General features: G+C 36.4%; 3 protein-coding genes across 5 annotated transcripts in view; 2 read left to right on the plus strand and 1 right to left on the minus strand.

The window, feature by feature from the left end:
- capn3b (calpain 3b) overlaps positions 1-9,391 on the plus strand; it is a 12,660-nt gene extending 3,269 nt beyond the window's left edge. Inside the window, exons 3-21 of the mRNA XM_016529325.1 lie at positions 506-624; positions 707-840; positions 979-1,147; positions 2,324-2,407; positions 3,295-3,458; positions 3,587-3,747; positions 4,016-4,173; positions 4,532-4,543; positions 4,883-5,091; positions 5,447-5,480; positions 5,669-5,692; positions 6,185-6,253; positions 6,339-6,396; positions 6,488-6,552; positions 8,486-8,554; positions 8,663-8,741; positions 8,835-8,951; positions 9,090-9,148; positions 9,293-9,391. Of these exons, the coding sequence (XP_016384811.1) occupies positions 506-624; positions 707-840; positions 979-1,147; positions 2,324-2,407; positions 3,295-3,458; positions 3,587-3,747; positions 4,016-4,173; positions 4,532-4,543; positions 4,883-5,091; positions 5,447-5,480; positions 5,669-5,692; positions 6,185-6,253; positions 6,339-6,396; positions 6,488-6,552; positions 8,486-8,554; positions 8,663-8,741; positions 8,835-8,951; positions 9,090-9,148; positions 9,293-9,319 (1,811 nt within the window). The 3' untranslated portion in view covers positions 9,320-9,391. The remainder of the gene's footprint in view (positions 1-505; positions 625-706; positions 841-978; positions 1,148-2,323; positions 2,408-3,294; positions 3,459-3,586; positions 3,748-4,015; positions 4,174-4,531; positions 4,544-4,882; positions 5,092-5,446; positions 5,481-5,668; positions 5,693-6,184; positions 6,254-6,338; positions 6,397-6,487; positions 6,553-8,485; positions 8,555-8,662; positions 8,742-8,834; positions 8,952-9,089; positions 9,149-9,292) is intronic.
- On the minus strand, positions 9,163-15,628 carry LOC107721355 (uncharacterized). Of its 2 annotated transcripts, none has more exons than XM_016529327.1 (12): positions 15,252-15,628; positions 14,693-14,754; positions 14,405-14,611; positions 14,181-14,238; positions 13,794-13,855; positions 13,149-13,346; positions 12,362-12,991; positions 11,938-12,187; positions 11,802-11,853; positions 10,909-11,057; positions 10,520-10,580; positions 9,163-10,371 (listed from the first exon to the last, which is right to left on the minus strand). In XM_016529327.1, exons 1-12 carry the CDS (start codon positions 15,327-15,329, stop codon positions 10,334-10,336), a joined length of 1,845 nt encoding a protein of 614 aa, XP_016384813.1. In that variant the 5' UTR covers positions 15,330-15,628; the 3' UTR covers positions 9,163-10,333. The 2 variants fall into 2 exon arrangements, with proteins under 2 accessions (XP_016384813.1, XP_016384814.1); XM_016529328.1 differs by having other exon boundaries at positions 14,693-14,751; positions 15,249-15,628.
- A 546-nt stretch (positions 15,629-16,174) lies between these two features.
- On the plus strand, positions 16,175-17,736 carry LOC107721357 (protein Churchill-like). 2 transcript variants are annotated; one of them, XM_016529329.1, is made up of 4 exons: positions 16,175-16,299; positions 16,705-16,840; positions 16,913-16,983; positions 17,129-17,736. In XM_016529329.1, the coding sequence occupies exons 1-4, from the start codon at positions 16,207-16,209 to the stop codon at positions 17,219-17,221; spliced, it is 393 nt and encodes a 130-aa protein (XP_016384815.1). In that variant the 5' UTR covers positions 16,175-16,206; the 3' UTR covers positions 17,222-17,736. The 2 variants fall into 2 exon arrangements, with proteins under 2 accessions (XP_016384815.1, XP_016384816.1); XM_016529330.1 differs by having other exon boundaries at positions 16,212-16,375; positions 17,129-17,610.
- The last annotated feature ends 179 nt before the right edge of the window (positions 17,737-17,915 follow it).

The following is a 17,915-nucleotide window of genomic DNA, read 5'->3' on the forward strand; positions in this document are numbered from 1 at the left end:
AGTGAATGAGTACTGCATAAGTACAACTTATGCATAATGCATTATATTCCAAGCATAAAATATTTTTATATTCTACAAGATCTAACTGAACTGATATCTTGATATCTATCTAATATCTTGAAGTGTCTTGAGGAGTGTTATGCTGAACTCTATCCAAAACTATGGAATTTTTCAAATTGCATTACGATTATTATGCATGCAGTTTCATTATTTGTATTTAATTTCTAAATATTTTAGATATTTACTAATATTTCTATGTTTCTATGTATTGCTCATATTGTATTTCTGTTTTTATTTGTATTTGTATGACCATTAAAATTAACTAACGACTTAAAATGTTGATTAAAAGGTGGTGCAAACCCCTAAAACAGTGGGTTACAGCAAATATATACATTTTTACCTTACATTTCTATGTTGAAAATAAAATGTCACATTTAATCAAAAAATATGTGTTGTAATGCTATGTAGTAAAACCTTATTTACGGTGGTATATTAACATCTGCAGGAGACTGCTGGCTGCTGGCTGCCATTGCTTGCCTGACCCTTAATGATATAGTTCTGAAGAGGGTGGTTCCTCATGACCAGAGCTTCACTGAAAACTATGCTGGCATTTTCCATTTCCAGGTATGAGCATCAAAACTGGACCATCCTTTACTGTCTGATGAATGTAGCACAAACTTAACTCACTCTTTGTCTGTTCTTCTAGTTCTGGCGCTATGGGGAGTGGGTGGATGTGGTTGTGGATGATCGACTTCCTACATACAAAAACCAGTTGGTGTTCACCAGGTCTGGACAGAAGAATGAATTTTGGAGTGCTCTTCTGGAGAAGGCATATGCAAAGTAAGTTTTTTTTTTTTTTAATGTAAGACCATAATACTTTGTCATTGTAGGCCTGTTTATGCTTTTCTATATATCCTTAGCGTGTGTCAAAAATCAGTCCAAGTTGCTAAATGTGATGGTTTGACTTCTGGATCCTAGACTACACGGCTCTTATGAGGCTTTAAAGGGAGGAAACTCACTGGAAGCCATGGAGGACTTCACTGGAGGATTAACTGAGTTCTATGAGATTACAGAGGCCCCGAAGGAGCTGTACAACATCATGAGAAAGGCTCTGAAGAGAGGGTCCCTCATGAGCTGTGCCATTGATGTACGTATACTAAATGAACTGGATGCTGTTCTGGTTAAAAACCAGCTGAATCTGATAAATATATCTGATGCTTCTCTGTGTGTGCTGTATCTAAAATGTACTAACTATTGAGCTTACTGTTACACACTCCACTTGTCTATGTTTGTACATTTCAGACAGACTGTCATTCTGCGCATTAGTGCTAGGAATTTTTTAGTCAGTCTTTCTGCATGTTACATCAATATGCCAGTAGGTGGCAGCAAGTGTTTTGAGTGCGTTCTTCATTCAAATTATTTGTACAAAAAGAATGATTCAAGAAGGAAACAAATGACTGGCTGCATTAATTAGTTTGCAAAAGTAATTAGTTTGTGTCCATTAAAAAAATCTATATAGTATGAATGTGTGAAGTGTAAATGTAATTCAGACGTTTTACATTTGTTATGTTGTCATTGTCATGTGACCTACCAGCATTAGTTGGCTTATGGGATAGTAAAGTGTCCATCAGATGTGCACTTTTTTCACCTACTGTTTTATGAATAATATAAATTCGGTCATAATTCTCGTCTCACATACACTCTAAAAAATGCTGGGTTAAATATAACCCAGCCCTGGGTAAAATAGGGACAAACCCAGCAATTGGGCTGTTTTGACCCATCGGTTGGGTTAAATGTTTAACCCAACCTTCTGGGTAGTAACCCAACCACTGGGTCAAAACAACCCAGTTGCTGGGTTTGTCCCTATTTTACCCAGCACTGGGTTGTATTTAACCCAGCATTTTTTAGAGTGTACTGTGTTTCATCTACTGTCTAGTAGGGAAGTATGAGATTTTGAATGCAGCCACTGTCTGTAATGAGTCAGTGAATCAACCATTCTACGGATTCATTCAAATACAATGATTCTTTCAGGAAGGAAACCCTACTATGTTTTGTTTGCTCAGAAATGTGAAATGGTTGATTGCTTGGGGTAAGTTTTGAACTATTCTCATTGGTGAAGCAAAAATAAACTGAAGTAAAAAAAAATAAAAAAAAATCTCAAATAACCGGGCAGTTACATAATCACAGTCCAACTCTTGCTCATGTGATATTGATTAATTATATAATTAACTGATATCAAATATAATGAAGCATTTTAATAAAAACTGCTGCATTATTGTGACATTAATGTGACATGCCATTACATTTTGCTTCTTCCGCACAGGTTTTGGTTCCAACTGCTCAAAGGACTAAAACAGCATCTGGACTTGTGACAGGCCATGCATATTCAGTCACTGGAGTTGAGCAGGTGGGCTTGTCATGTAATCAAGCATTTGTATCAAACCTCACAATACAGAGCATTGTGTGAGAATGCATGCAGTAAGTGTTATTTTAGTATCATTGAGATACTATTATTTAGACATTTAGCAGATGCTTTTATCCAAAGCGACTTACAAATGAGGACAATGGAAGCAATCAAAATCAACAAAAGAGCTATGATATGCAAGTGCTATAACAAGTTTTAGTTACCTTAATATTAAGTTAGTTTTATTAATATTTTAATATTTTTTCTATTTTCTATTTTATTTATTATTATTATTTTAGAAATATTGCCTAGGAAACTACATTAAAAGTATGTTTTTTATATTTTATTTTATTTTATTTCAAGTAACGAAATGTTTTTTTATGGTTTTAGTTTTAACCCTGGTCCCAACTGTAAAAAATGATTGTGATTTTAACAGTAAAAGACTGTAAAAATGCTACAGTAAAAACCTGTTAACAGTAAGTTTCCATACTATATTCGGTGAATAAATGTAATTACATTTAATGTGATTCTACAGTAAAATACTGTTAAAAATACGGCTTTTGGAAGTGAAAAAGAAAAAGTCATCGTATAGTTTACAGTGACAAACCGTAAATTGACACTCCCAGAATTCCCTGCATGACAATTCATATTTGATGTTTTTTTGTTGAAATAACATGTTTCTTCTTAGTCATTACATCAGTTAATGAAATACGGTATTTTATTGTGAATTTAGATTAAGTCTGTAAAACCTAAAATGTTGCTACCATATTTTTTACGGTGAAGTTCTGGCAACCACAACTGCCGGTATTTTACCGTAAATTTCACAGATTTTTTTTTTACAGTAGCATCAGCTGCATCTTTCAATGCAATAGCAAAAACCTTGTTCACAGGGTAAACGCAAGGATGGTAAAGACCTAATGATCCGTCTGGTTCGTGTGCGAGACCCCTGGGGAGTTGCCCTCCCTCCTGCCTGTAAGTCTAATGACTGGGCTGCACTAGCCACATCTGAGCAAGACAAGGAGAGACTCCGGCCTACAGAGCAAGGGGAGTTCTGGTTAGTTCACAGCTTTATGAGTCCCATCAGGCTTCCAGAAAGTCTCAAACAGTCTATTACACTTCATTTAATGCTCATAAATGGAAGCCGGTACCTCCTATAATTTTACTCATTTTTCTTCAAACAAGGATGTGCTTTGAGGAATTTAAGAAAAACTTCACCAAACTGGAGATCTGTAATGTCACCCCAGACACTCTTGAGGATGACCAGATGCTCAAGTGGAATGTGACCACACATGAGGGCCGATGGGTGAAAGGCTGCTCTGCTGGTGGCTGCAGAAACTTTCCGGGTATCTAGTATTATCTTGCAAAATTGTAGACTCGTTTGTCCTCATGAGATGGTTTTAAAAGCACCTTACATTAACAATACTGATATTTTTCATGGAGATGTGGCTTATACTATATATATCATTTTTATTTTTAGATTTGCCATTTTCATGGTTTAAGTTTTTTTAATATTTTATTTTATTTCAGCTCATTTTTATTTAATTTCTAGTAATGGAAATGTTTTCATGGTTTTTAGTTCACAATAATCCCTTTCTGTCCATTTTGTCACAGATACATATTGGACAAACCCTCAATTCCGCCTGGTTCTTCTGGAGGCGGATGCTAAAGAGAAGACCTGCACGGTGGTGGTGGCATTAATGCAGAAGGGCAGAAGAAAAGAGCGCTGCTCAGGTGCCACCCTACACAACATTGGGTTCGCCATCTATGAGGTGCGATCAATTAAACACACCCTCAGTACAAAGAACATTTCAACATGCACTACATACGCAATCAACACTCTTTATTGGCAACTATGGTTCCATAAAGAACCTTTGACATCCATAGAACCTTTCAAATGTGCAAAACATTCTTTGGAAAAAAGGTCCTTCAGGTTATGTTCTTCACACTAAAAACTGAGAACTGTTCACTGGAAGGATCTTCTATATGGCATTGGTGTGAAAGCCCCTTTTTCAAACCTTAATTTTTAGACTAAATATGCAAGGCTAAAGTTAGTTACCAACAGTTTTTCAGTTAATTGCCATGGTTGCTGATTTATTTCAATGTTGTTTTACCCACTGTCTTTCCCAGGTTCCTAAAGAGGTATGACTACATCTTGAAGAGACCGCAATGATGACATCATATGTCAATGTGACTGCATTTAAACAGACACAGCTTTGTTGTTTGCCAGTACTTCATTAATTTTAATTTTAAGTCCTTAAATCTGTTCATTACTGCATGATGTATTTGGTCATAGAAAAATTTTTAAAGTTGTGATCTTAGGTCTGGAATAATATTTCTAAATAGAATACAGATTTTTCTCAGCTATAAAATATTTATTTAAATTGGCTGGACTACAAATCAACAACAACTAGATCAACAACAAAAAAAAGTCATATATTTCTTTGCCTTGAAATGTTCTATCTGCTATCCTGATTTTAGATGAAGGGCAACCAACAACAGCTGCCAAAGGATTTCTTCCTGTATAATGCTTCCACGGCTCGCTGCAAGTCTTACGTCAACATGCGTGAGGTGACGGAGCGTTTCTGCCTGAAACCGGGCGAGTATGTCATTATTCCATCCACCTTCGATGCCCACAAGGAAAGCGAGTTTCTGCTCAGAGTCTTCTCTGAGAGCAGGAGCACCTCAGAGTGAGTCTTAACATTGATTGTGCACGTCAAATCAGTCATTCTAATAATATTAACCAGTATTAATTACCAATACATTATCAGTTTAATTATATAAATAAATAAAACATATTTGTATGATTGTTTGTGTGTGTGTGTGTGTGTGTGTGTGTATATATATATATATATATATATATATATATATATATAATGCTTCATATACAAATGTACTTATGTATGTTATTCTAAAGACTTTTCAATGAAAAGTTATTAAGTGTTTCAAATTTAAGCTCTTGTTACAGTCAGATATGTTTTTAAAAGAACCTCTTGACCTGCTAAAGCTCCTGCATTTGGCTGACAACTGCATGTTCTCTCTCAGGGTTATAGATGCAGAGATTGAGGTGGAGCCTGTGGTGAGTCCACACCTGTCTCTGTCTGTCTGTCATGTTCTGTGGCACCTAATGCTATGTCAAGTGCTTTGGTCTCTTGAATGTAGTAGATCATTAATTTAGTGCAACCGAAAACAAAAGTAGTTCAGTTTTTTCTTCTACATAATCACAAAAAATAATAAAAAAGATTTTTCACTTTCTTATACCAACAGACGGATGTCAAGAAGAAAATCAAGGTAAATATGGAAATAAGATGAAGATGTTCCATCAATTTATTTTATTTCCTGTTTGATATTCTATGTCAGCCCATGTCAGATGATAGAAAGGATAATAAAAAAAGATGGAAAAGGAGATGTGATGTGATGTTCTGTTAATTGGCTGTACTGCTGTAGACATGCAGCTCTGTTTTCATCTTCAGCATGCGCACAGCATGAGCTGGTACAGTATGTCAAAACTATCATTCAAAATGGCACTCAAAATCATAATAATAAGCACAAAACTGCCTTGTTGTGATGTAATTTTTACTTGCAACAGCCATAGAAAAGGAAAAATGTAAAAGCTCTGATCTAAAGACCACTTATAAGCAAAGATTAAGTGGATTTGCTCTATAAACTCTATAAACAAAATAAATATAAACACTGAACTATTTAAAGGCACATGCACACATATTTAGATGTCAACTAATTTAGTTTGTTGTACATTCAGTATTTCTTATTTCTCATGTTTAGCCATTTGAGGAGGAGGAGACTGAAGAGGAAAAGCAGTTCAGAGCCATCTTTCAGCAGATAGCTGGAGACGTGAGTACAGTTATGGAAATGCACTTTTGAATGCCATATTCACTTCATACTATCAATATTGTGATTGTTTCTTCTTGTCTTGCAGGACATGCAGATTAATGCCAATGAACTCAGAACTGTCCTTAACAGAGTGGTTGCCAAATGTGAGTCAAATTGTCTTATTGTCTGCCACTGATTCTCTTCTGTATGTCTCTGTCTGCAGGGGTTTAATAATCTATCCCTTTCTTTCCTTAGATAAAGAGTTGAAAACAGAGGGTTTCAGTTTGGAGAGCTGCAGAAGTATGATCGCACTTATGGATGTATCCTTCACTGTGCATTATGGGCAAATAATGTATGTATGAAGTGAAGTGTGGCCAAGTATGGTGACCCATACCCGGAATTTGTGCTCTGCATTTAACCCATCCAAGTGCACACACACAGTAGTGAACAAACACACACCGTGAACACACACCCGGAGCAGTGGGCAGCCATATTGCTGCAGTGCCCGGGGAGCAGTTGGGGGTTCAGTGCCTTGCTCAAGGGTCTCACCTCAGTCGTGGTATTGAGGGTGGAAGTGAGCGCTGGTTATTCACTCCCCCCACCGACAATTCCTGCCGGACCTGAGATTCAAACCCGTGACCTTCGGGGGGTAACAAGTCCGACTCTCTATCCATTAGGCCACGACTGCCCCAAAGGCTTCCGTGCCAGTGGCTTAGCAGAGTGCGCCACTCAGTTGACATGAGTGTATGTTCATAATCCAGTCATGCCAAAAGGAATCGACATGATCAGAAGTTTCCCATGAGGGTGAAAAAGTTCCCCACACAGACTTTGCTCATTCTTAAGTTGGTCACATGAATTCGGCACATAAAAAAAAAACAGAAACCTGATGGGTTCATACTTTTGAAATCGATTTTAAACTCGAAAATTCACTGAACAACGGTGAATGTGACTGCGCCTTAACACTTCAAAAACAAAGAAACAAGAGCCACTACACGCTCAGTGGTAGTATAAAAAATACACAGAAATCTGGCAACCGACAAAAATGGGTTTATGAATGGTTGGCCACTAAAAATTTAGGTAAGAACATGAAAGAAAAGCAATTACTCAGCTTAAACCAGAAAATGAACAAACAAACTGTGCCAAGACCAAAATCACCCCCATACTCTTAAATAATACACTATTTGAAGGAACAGCCATTTATAATGGTGTCCAGAACTATAGTGGACATTATTGTGTGCACTCATTTAAGCCTATGGCACTCCGCAATAACAAGTGTACAACTGATGCATGCTCAACCACTAGCACCCTTATTTTCATAATAATAATTATAATAATAATAATTAGATATTACAATTGTGTAAATAATAATAATTAGATATTACAAATGTGTTGCACATTTTATTTGTCCAGACTCCAGAGATATGTATTTTGTAAAACGTTTGCAACTGTTATTACTCAATCAGAAACACCACAATAATCATTCACAATAATCGCCATAAAATCATTGGGTGCCCTCTCCCAGCTTTAGAGGACCTTCACAGTTCCTGCTGTCTCAAGAGGGCTCACAGTATCATAAAGGACTCATCACACCCTGGTTATTCTTTGTTCAATCTGTTACCATCAGGCAGACGGTACAGAGCCATTAAGACAAGGACAAATCGACTCAAACACAGTTTTTATCCAATAGCTGTACAAGCTTTAAATGCCTCAGGACTAATGTGAAGAAATTATTTTGTGTATTTATTAGTATTTGCACTTGTGTGTGTGTGTTTTATGGGTTTTGTGCAATTTTTTTGAATGTAAGTGGGTGTGTGCACTTTTTTTTGGAATGAGAGACAAAAAATAACTTTCATTTGGACTGTCGGACAAATTACAATAAAGGTATTCGTAATAAAATTGCTCTGTAAACACTTGCATAAGTGTGTCCCATTGGGTAATGAAAAGTTTTACACACACTTGTGGTCTTCATGTCCACTTGAACACTAGAGCCAAATACAGGAAATACGTCAAGTAAGCAGACAAGTGGTCAAGTGCAAATATTGCAAGTGTAGGTAGTTGGACAAGCCCTATGCAGCCCTCTCCCATCTTCCTTTCTGTAGATTGAAATTTCTTGCTGCAAGCATGTGAACAGTGCCCCTTGTGGCCTGGATGATTTGTCACAAATAGTTTTGTTATTTCAAATTTGTCACATGCATGATGACACACATCCATACAAAGGTTCAGAAATGTAACTTAACCATGACTTAACCTTAGACTGATGGGACAGGCCACCTAAACCTGCAAGAGTTTAAACACTTATGGAACAAGATTAAAAAGTGGAAGGTATGCTATTGTTTTTGCCTTTATAAAGCAGGTCCAGTCATGTTCTTTTGTAATACACTGTATTAGTTAAAGCCATAGACACATGGTTTCTCTGTACATTTGTTTCAGCTGGTGTTCACACGTTATGACACAGACAAATCCAGTACGATCAGCAGTTTTGAGATGAGGAATGCTCTTACTGAAGCAGGTGAGGCAGTCAGATGTCTTTGTTTAACTTCTAATTTGACGATATACACATTTTTATTGGGCTGATCCCTTAAGATATTTCTCTGTACCTCAGGTTTTCAACTCAACAATCAGCTGTATGACATTATTTGTATGCGATATGCCAATGAACACATGGAGTTGGATTTCGACAGCTACATTAGCTGCTTAGTGCGACTCGAGGGAATGTTCAGTAAGTGTGATAGTCTTTTCTGTTCAGACATATTTTTCTTCTAAAGTATCATTAAGTTTATTCAGGCATTACAACCAAGATTTTGAAAAGAGACTTTGTAGCGACCGGATACTTGTAGTAAAAGAGATTCTTTTACAGGGGCATTCAGAGCCTTTGACAGGGATGGAGATGGCATTATCAAGCTCAATGTTTTTGAGGTGAGCAGCATCATTTTTTTCTTAATTTGTTATTGAATATTAACAGAATAAACATTTACAAGCAGCATGATTGTTAATCATATTTGTACTGATCACTGCTATTTACACTCTAAAAAGTTTCTGTTTTCTTAACTATATACACAGTGGCTTCAACTGACCATGTATGCCTAAAGACACAAACACAGATATAAGGTCAGCCTGGTGGAAAGTGAGTGGTCTTTTCCCATTTTCAACTTCCATTAAGTGGAGAAAGGTCTGGATCCGAATCAATTGTACTGTACACCACTGCAGCTTCTTTCTTCAGCAAATGCTGGTCTAGAACAAACTGGATTGATTATGAGTTTCTGAACGGACCATGACGGCTCATTTATGTCTAGGAAAAAGCACTTATTTGGTCGACTATCCCTTTAAGGTGACAGAATGCTGTCATATTAAATGTCATGCCTAAAACGACACTCATTTGAACCCATCCTTGTAAAACCATAGCCATGATTTGCAAAGCATAATCAAACAGCACATAACAGTACAATAGATGTGTGTCATGACTGCTAGCAAAGGACAAACATATGATGAACCGTGAGTATGAACAAAACTTCTTGTGCTGGAGTAGCAAGAACACAGATGATAAAAACAACCAAATGTTTTGAACATTTTAAAATATTATTCAGATTCCTATGAATAGAACAACTATAAACCTCTGAGAGCAAGTCTGAATGAATATGCTAGTATGTAGTCTTGTAAGCAAACTTAATTGCTGTTCTGAAAATCTTTTAACTGACCTGAATCATCAGATGGATGGAGGCTTTGCTGGACTCTGTAACATCTCCTTTTATGTCCTTTTATTCAAAACTGTAGGCAAGCATGTCAAGATAGAAATGACATTTTATCATGCCAGAATCAGAGCATTTTTTTTCTTTTAGAAATATTCTGCATCTGTTGAATCAAATTAATACATAATCCAATGTGATTTGCCGTAAAACTACTATAAAACTAGAATTAAAGTCTGTTCTAATAGTGCAGTTATGGGCTTTGCAATGCAGTACTTGCTCACAGAGCTCAATTTTGTGCACCGAGAGGTATGTTCAGCATCAGATACTTCTGGGAGTAGGTCCTGTATTACAGCTGCTCTGTGAGGCTCATTGGGCTGCTGAAGACCAATCCTTTCATCAGAGGTTCACACAGCTGTCAAGATTCATTTAGCATCTCCTGCTGGTCACCAGGATCTGACAAAACATTTCAAGTACAAACAATAATAACGCATTATTATAAACATGCATAATGACATATATAATATTACATATTAATCTCAGACATATATTTATTCAGAGTTGAACTGAATAAATATATTACAGATGTTACAAGAGCTCTTACTCTTCATATCCTGCAGAATCTTTATGCGCTTTTCCCTGAGCGAGGCCATTTCTGAGGTTACCTGACAACAGAGGAGTTTATATTGTTTGCAAATAATTATTAATTACATTATGAATGTATTCATTGTACAGTTTACAGTATAATTAATATTCTATTGCATTAGTATACATGTGACCCTGGGCCACAAAACCAGTCATAAGGGTCAATTTTTGGAAATTGAGATTTATACATCATCTGAAAGGTGCATTATACATTTTAGGCGTATAATTGTAGTATAAATTGGCTACAGAAAAGAAAAGTGGGGAAAATATCTTTGTCTTACTATGAGCAAAGCTGCTCATGAAGTATGTAAAGAGCTTGTAATGCATATTAATAGAACAACCATGTACCTCTTGTTTAACAGCTAGTAGACGCTGAACTTCTGTGTATGCGCTCTGCAGGGTGGAGTACGCCTGGAACAGCTGCTCACCTACATTCTCCAAAGAGCTGGTGAACTCCTCTTCTTTCAAAGACAGCGATATCAACTTATTCACTTTTCCTGAGAATCATAAACACACAGATGAACACTATGACATGTACTAGCGTGTTTCTGGAAGAGACAGTGCTGAATTATCAGTTACAGCTGGTTTAACATCTATTAAATAATTCAGGACTAATTTGTGTTATATGGAACAAGGATATTTTAACATATTTGACTTATTCTCCCCATAAAATTTAAAAAAATTTGCATTTTTGCATTGATAAAATGAGATAATTTAAATAAAAATAATTCCATTCAAAATGTATTTAAATAAGAAATGTTAATTAAAGGAACACTCCACTATTTTTGAAAATAGGCTCATTTTCAAACTCCACTAGAGTTAAACAGTTGAGTTTTACCGTTTTCGAATCCATTCAGCCGATCTCTGGGTCTGGCGGTAGCACTTTTAGCTGTAGCTTAGCATAGATCATTGCATGGTACGGCAGCAAAGTTCCTTGATTATTACACGGGAATGAGAGTATAGGTCTTAGTACATGATGTAACTACAGAAGGGTCAAGTTTTAAATAGGAAAAATATAGAAACTCTTTGGTCATTTTTGAGCGAGATGCTAACGGTCTAATCAGATTCAATGATCTATGCTAAGCTACAGCTAAAAGTGCTACCGCCAGACCCGGAGATCGGCTGAATGGTTTCGAAAACGGTAAAACTCAACTGTTTAACTCTAGGGGAGTTGGAAAATTAGCCTATTTTCAAAAATAGTGGAGTGTTCCTTTAAAGCTATAATAAAATGGAATACTCACTTTTTCGGGATATTTTGTTGTTTGTCTCAGGATTCAGATCATGTGAATCGTCCTGTAAAATGAATAAAACTCTATGACATTTCTATGAATTCCAGATACTTCTATTAGACACAACATCACCCTAAAACTCCTTTACTTGTTTTTTTGTCTTGGTTTTCTGGACGTTGCAGGAGATGGCTTCAAAGCTGCGGTGATGCTCCAGTGATGTTTCTCCCTGTTCTGTCTCACACGCATTTGATTTGTTTTTCTGAACATGCGCAGTATTAGGCCGAACGTTTTCAACAATCTCCAACTCATTTTCTGAAGCCTGGCTTTCGAACATCTCAGCCGGGACAGATACAGGCGGAAGAGAATCTGCGTATGGTTCTTGTCCACTCATGCATTCTCTAGGGAAAAAAAAGATGTTAAAGAGATCATAGTTTAAATGTTATTTCATCTATGGTTAGGAAGACTTTTAAGACTGAAACATGCTCTTGGATCTAATTTTATGGCTAACTCTCAAGAGACTATAAAAGAATGAGTCTCAAAGAATTTAAGCAAATAAAACTCAATTTATTCACCTGGTCATGCCCTGTTCACTCTCTGACGCCGCTCTGTTTACTTTCAACATAGACTTTTTGGAACAAGTGTGTAGTGGAGGATTAAGAACAACAGCTTCATTCCCAGTTGCTGCCTTCCGTGTTAAACAAACTCCCCTTGCTGCTGTCAAGTTGGGTATGTTGGCCTCCATCCTGCTTTGGACCAGTCCATGGGCACATGTCGGCTCAGCAGCAGCACCACATTCAGTTCCTGGAGTCACGTCGTTCACACAAACATCTTTACCTGTTCCATCACGGTTGGGACGAGTGCCATGAGCAGACATTTCCTGAGGAATATTTTCTGATGGTCTCTCAAGACAAGGCCTTTTCACAAGCGGCCCATTTGATCTGTCCATATCAAGTATGCTCTCTTGTCTCGGTGTAGGCAGGTTTTGGTTATGCTGGATAGATGCTGGATGGTCATTTTGATTTTCCCAAAAGGACATGAAATGGCATGATGGTGGCAACTGGTCAGCTTCGAACTCCTCATTCACCATGAAAGGTGTTGTACAATGCTCGTTCTCAGCTGTGCTTCTTATCTGAATGAACCTCATTGTCTTCTGCCTTTTTGCTTCTTTCCACTTCTCCATTTTCTCTTTCTTTTTCATAAATCTAACAAGAAAGAAGCAACAAGTCTTACAGCACAAAACTAATGCTATTGACCAAATAACTGACAAACGCAAATGCATTTGAATCATTCAACCATCAGCCATTCAGAAGATGTATAATTAAACAAATAACCACATGAATGAGCTGACAATGAGTTTACCTTTTATGGTCTCTTTGGGCACAAAGGTCTTTAAGCTCATTAAATTCAACACTGTAGTCCACTGTATTTTTTCCAAGTTTTCTATTCTTCGTCAATTCCAATAGCTTCATTTTGTGATTTTGGGTGGAAATATGCTTCCGAAACACTGCTATTCCTGTCATAGTCATTTCGCAGGCCCAACACTTATGCTCGTGTTCACTGTAAGAAGAAAAGCATATATTTGACATTGCATTAATAAAGACTTCTTTTTTCCATGGAAGTCAAAAGGAGTTATTAAGCAGAATGTCTAAGCGGCTTACGTGGCTCTTTTTGGAGCTTCACCAAGGCTGCATTTATTTGATCAAAAATCATTCTAATATGCTGATTTGCTGCTTAAGAAATATTTCATATTATTATCAATGTTGAAAACAGTTTTTCTGCTAAACATTTTTTTGTGGAAACTGTCATATCTTTTTTTTCAGGATTCTTTGATGAATGGAAAGTTCAAAAGAACACCATTTATTTTGAAATGGAAATCTTTTGTAAGCTCATAAAAGTCTTTACTGTCCATTTTTAAATGATGAGTAAATTATACAATTATTTTCATTTCTGTGTGAACTTTCTTTTGAAGCAGGGCTTGACAAACAACACTTTTTAGCTCCATACCTGCCCTTCAGTTGCTCAGCTGTCTTATGGTGGATAAAACTGTGCATATGTTTGTCCCACTCCTGTTACAACAAAGACAAAGTTAATTAAAAGAATAGATCTATATCCATAGCCATAATGTGCCTAAACATTACAGCCTAAAATGACCCTAAAACATTCCATTTGGGAAAGCAAACACCAATGAGTTATAGGTCCACCATTACACCATACACAAAAGCATTACTTACTGATAATATGATTTTAATTCCCTGAAAAATTATAAAGCTGAATATTGTAGACTCCATCCAACATTGGTTCTCTCATAGTGAAGGTAGTACTGTCCTGTACATTATTAAATCTACCAACTCTACTTCTACCATTACTCTACCCAAACACAAAATTACTGACCTGTTCAGGGAAACGATGAAGGCAGACAGAACATTTGTCCAGATCTTTTTTTTCTCTCCTAAAATAGATAAAAATAGAACACAAACAAATTATTATAGATAAAATATTAAGCAAACTCATTTTAAACAGCAAATTTATCCAAATTTAACAGCATGTAAATTTAAAAAACATGTATTATTAACAAAACAGAGAGATGTATTTAATGTATAAGGTAACAAACTTACCTGTCTTGCTGTCTTAGATCAAAACGGGCTTTTAATTCATTATCATTTAGGTCAATATTGTAGTCCGCTTTAAAAGGTTTTCTTTTATGTCTTTTATCTTGGAGTTTAAAGAGATTTTGCGTGTGCTTGTGGGCGGCAATATGCTCCTTGTACTGCTCTAGTCCCATCACAGATACATCACATGCCCAACACTTATGCAGCTGTTCACTGCAACAACAAAAGTGCTTATTTCAACTTACTTTATATTGCTGAGAAAGACATGATAATCAGTTCAGTGTAATTCCATACCTGCCCTTGATCTTCTCAAATGCTTCATGGTGGAAATAAGAATGCATATGCTTATCTATTCCCTGTAAAAACAAAATATATACAAATAAACATCTAATCAAGTAGTGAGAGGCATAAATGAAAATACATCATTTTCATGCAATGTCTTCATTCTGAACTTCCTCTCCACTGAGTATTGCATTGCATTTAATATATTAAAAATATACCAAAAATTTTGATGACTCATCCCGCACTCACTTGTGTTGTCCAATCAAATATCTACAATGCCTCGCCCCGTTGTAGCATCAGCAACAAACTAGCAAATACCAAATAATGGTTCATGGCTATGACGTAAAAATTTAGAAGCAAAAGGGTGCGGGTCCTTCTATATATACTGCACACAAAAAAACAAAAAACAAACAAAAAAAAGTCTAAACCATATTTATTGAGTTTTTAATGTATCTTAAGCCACAATACTAACGTGACCATACCCTGTTTAAGGACGCGACAGAGAACAACAAATAACAAGATTAGAACACCAAACTGTTTCAAATAGAAATAGTTAAACAAACAAACAAACCTTCTGTTCGTACTGCTGACCGCAGATAGGACATCTAATGCCAAAGTTGACGTTGGTTTTCTTGGTCTTTTTGCTCATCGTTGTGGTGTCTCTGAGCGTAAATGAAAGAAAGAATTTCTCAAAATAGAGCTAGCAATTATATATATAAATTTTAATCGATGCTAGGCATTCAGAGCATTCGCTCTAGCTGGAAGACTCCTGTCATGTACATTAATCAGGCCACCCACAGATAATCACAAACTGAGAGATTACTGATCAATTTCATATCAATCTTAAGAGATAACGGTCACAAAGGCAGTCCTTTCAAAAAGACAGTTTTTATGAGTTTTCAGTGTGTTACGATGCCTGTCCACGTGTTTGCTGCTGAATCAGTCCATGTTGACTGGATTCTGTTGCCAGATCTCGTAAAAACAAGCTATTACGTGTACAACGCAAATTCTCTGATCAAAATAAGTCAAAATAAGAGACCAAATTTAATTTAAATAAGACTGAAAAAGCTTTCGGAAACTGTATGTTAGGGAAAGTGTAATTCGTGACTTCACACGTTTATACGACTCTTCGTTTATTTTCTGCAGACATGGCAACACTGCCAGCACAGACAGTGCTCTTGCACTGACACAGAAATCGCGAGAACTGGAGAATGCTTCCCCTAGTGGTGTGGCTGCAATTCATTTTACAATTAATTACAAAAAATATATATGTTCAGTTTGTAATAAACAATTATTGTGCAAATCTGCTACAAATATTTATATGTGCAAAATGCAATTTCTGTTCATTATATTCAGAAATAAAAAAAATAATTAAACCATTTCTCTGTAGCCCTTACAGTCAAAATGCAATAAAATGGTTTGAGCTCCTTGTAATGTAGAGTTTACTGTAGAAATGATTTTGCATTTCTCATTTATTTATTTACTTACCTTCAATTCATTATTAGCTGTAATCGCAGATGTGATGAATGCACCGATGGAGGCACTACAGTTCGTACAGAGAATTCACCGAAGAAGAAGACGAACACGGAAGCGTCTCAGTGTTTCTAATCTGCACTACTGTTGCTGTATATATTAGTTTTATTTGTCTGATACGAAATGTGTACTGGTTGTGTGCAGAAACAGTATCCTGACAGGGTGAGTTCATGATCAATGCTGACTGCACATTTGTCTGAATCCTTCTGCTATTAACTTACTTGCTATCTGCTCCTTTAATGCCATTAAAGTGTGTAGAGGCAAATGTAGCGCTGGCTGCTGTTTTCCAGCTAAAGTTGAATAGCACTGCACTCCTGTGTGCTGAATACTTTAAAAGTGTTCTTCTTGGAACCCAACTGAACTTGCATTAGGCATTTACCTCTTTCTAAAAATTCCATTTGATAGCACGAAATTGAGTTTGTTTGGGTTGTTTATGTTGTGTGCATAAATAAATGAATTTTTGGGTGTTTTTTCCCCTCTTACGTGCATAGGGTCATACCTGTCTGGAGAATGGTTCATATCTTATGAACTTTCTCGGCTGCGCTAACTGTCACCAGCGGGACTTTGTGCTGATCAGCGACAGGACGATGGTAAATGAAGATGAGGAGGAGATTATCACTTACCTGCGTGAGTCACGTGACTTCAGTATGTGTAAATATTCGGTCAAATTTGTCATCAGTAACGCCTGCTTTTCCTCAGATATGTGCAAGAACTGTGATCATGTCATAGCCAGACACGAGTACACCTTCACTGTGGTGGATGACTATCAGGTGAGCAGTGCTCTCAATTCAATAACTGAATAAGAAAAGTTTAAAATTTATGTAAATAATACATAAAAACGAAAATGTTTTTTTTTGGGTTGTTTAGGCTTTTACAGGGAATTTTTATTTTCATATTTGTTATTCAATTTTGCAGGAATACACAATGTTGTGCATGTTGTGTGGAAAAGCAGAGGATTCCATCAGTGTGCTGCCAGACGATCCCAGACAAACAGCACCTCTGTTCTAGAGTATTTGCTCAGACACAGAGACAGGGAATTGACTTCTTTGTAAAGAGCATGGTTATGCATGATGGAGGGAGCCATAACACATGCAAGATTTTATATACGCTTAGCACTGGAGAACACGTTTAATCCAGAAGAATATACCGCAGAATTCATTGTGCTCTTTGTTTCTACTGCTTCAGGGAAGGCTCTAAGGTTCACAGCACAGCTCTGACTCATAAAGATACATGAATTTGAGTCATTCACAAATATTAAACCTAATTAGGAATCGCTTGTGTTTATCTGATGATCATCCTATGTTTGATTCACTCAAAGTGTATGGAACCCCGTTTCTGCCAAATAGAAAAATAAAAAAAAGATAATTACAAATTTTTATCTCACAATTCACTTTTTTCTTGCAATTTTGAGAGAAAAAAAGTCAGAATTGTGAGATGTAAACCCTAATTTCAAGAAAGTTTTCTGTTTCTGCTACGTTATAAAAGATAGAAAAGGTAATTCTGACTTTTTATGTCACAATTCAGCTGTTTTTTTTTCCAAATTGTAAGATAAAAAGTTGCAGTTACCTTATCTATTTCATTCTGTGGCAGAAACAAGCTTCCATAGAAGTGTGTTATTTTATTTCCCATGTTAAAATGCTTTCTTATCCCATCTTAATATGCACAATGTTGCTCTGTTGCCAATTATATGAGTCCGATCTGT

Source organism: Sinocyclocheilus rhinocerous, unplaced genomic scaffold (assembly GCF_001515625.1).
Source record: "Sinocyclocheilus rhinocerous isolate Xijiao unplaced genomic scaffold, SAMN03320098_v1.1 scaffold271, whole genome shotgun sequence".
Lineage (NCBI taxonomy): Eukaryota > Metazoa > Chordata > Actinopteri > Cypriniformes > Cyprinidae > Sinocyclocheilus > Sinocyclocheilus rhinocerous.

Bases quoted from the DNA above. Each gene is read 5' to 3' on its own strand.
- LOC107721355 (XM_016529327.1), bottom strand. From the start codon at position 15,329: ATGAGCAAAAAGACCAAGAAAACCAACGTCAACTTTGGCATTAGATGT. The intron at 14,239-14,404 runs GTAAGTTTGTTA...TATCTATTTTAG, and splicing joins GATCTAAGACAGCAAGACAG to GAGAGAAAAAAAAGATCTGG. The intron at 12,188-12,361 runs GTGAATAAATTG...TTTTTTCCCTAG, and splicing joins AGTGAACAGGGCATGACCAG to AGAATGCATGAGTGGACAAG.
- LOC107721357 (XM_016529329.1), top strand. From the start codon at position 16,207: ATGCACCGATGGAGGCACTACAGTTCGTACAGAGAATTCACCGAAGAA. The intron at 16,841-16,912 runs GTGAGTCACGTG...GCTTTTCCTCAG, and splicing joins GGAGATTATCACTTACCTGC to ATATGTGCAAGAACTGTGAT. The intron at 16,984-17,128 runs GTGAGCAGTGCT...TCAATTTTGCAG, and splicing joins CTGTGGTGGATGACTATCAG to GAATACACAATGTTGTGCAT.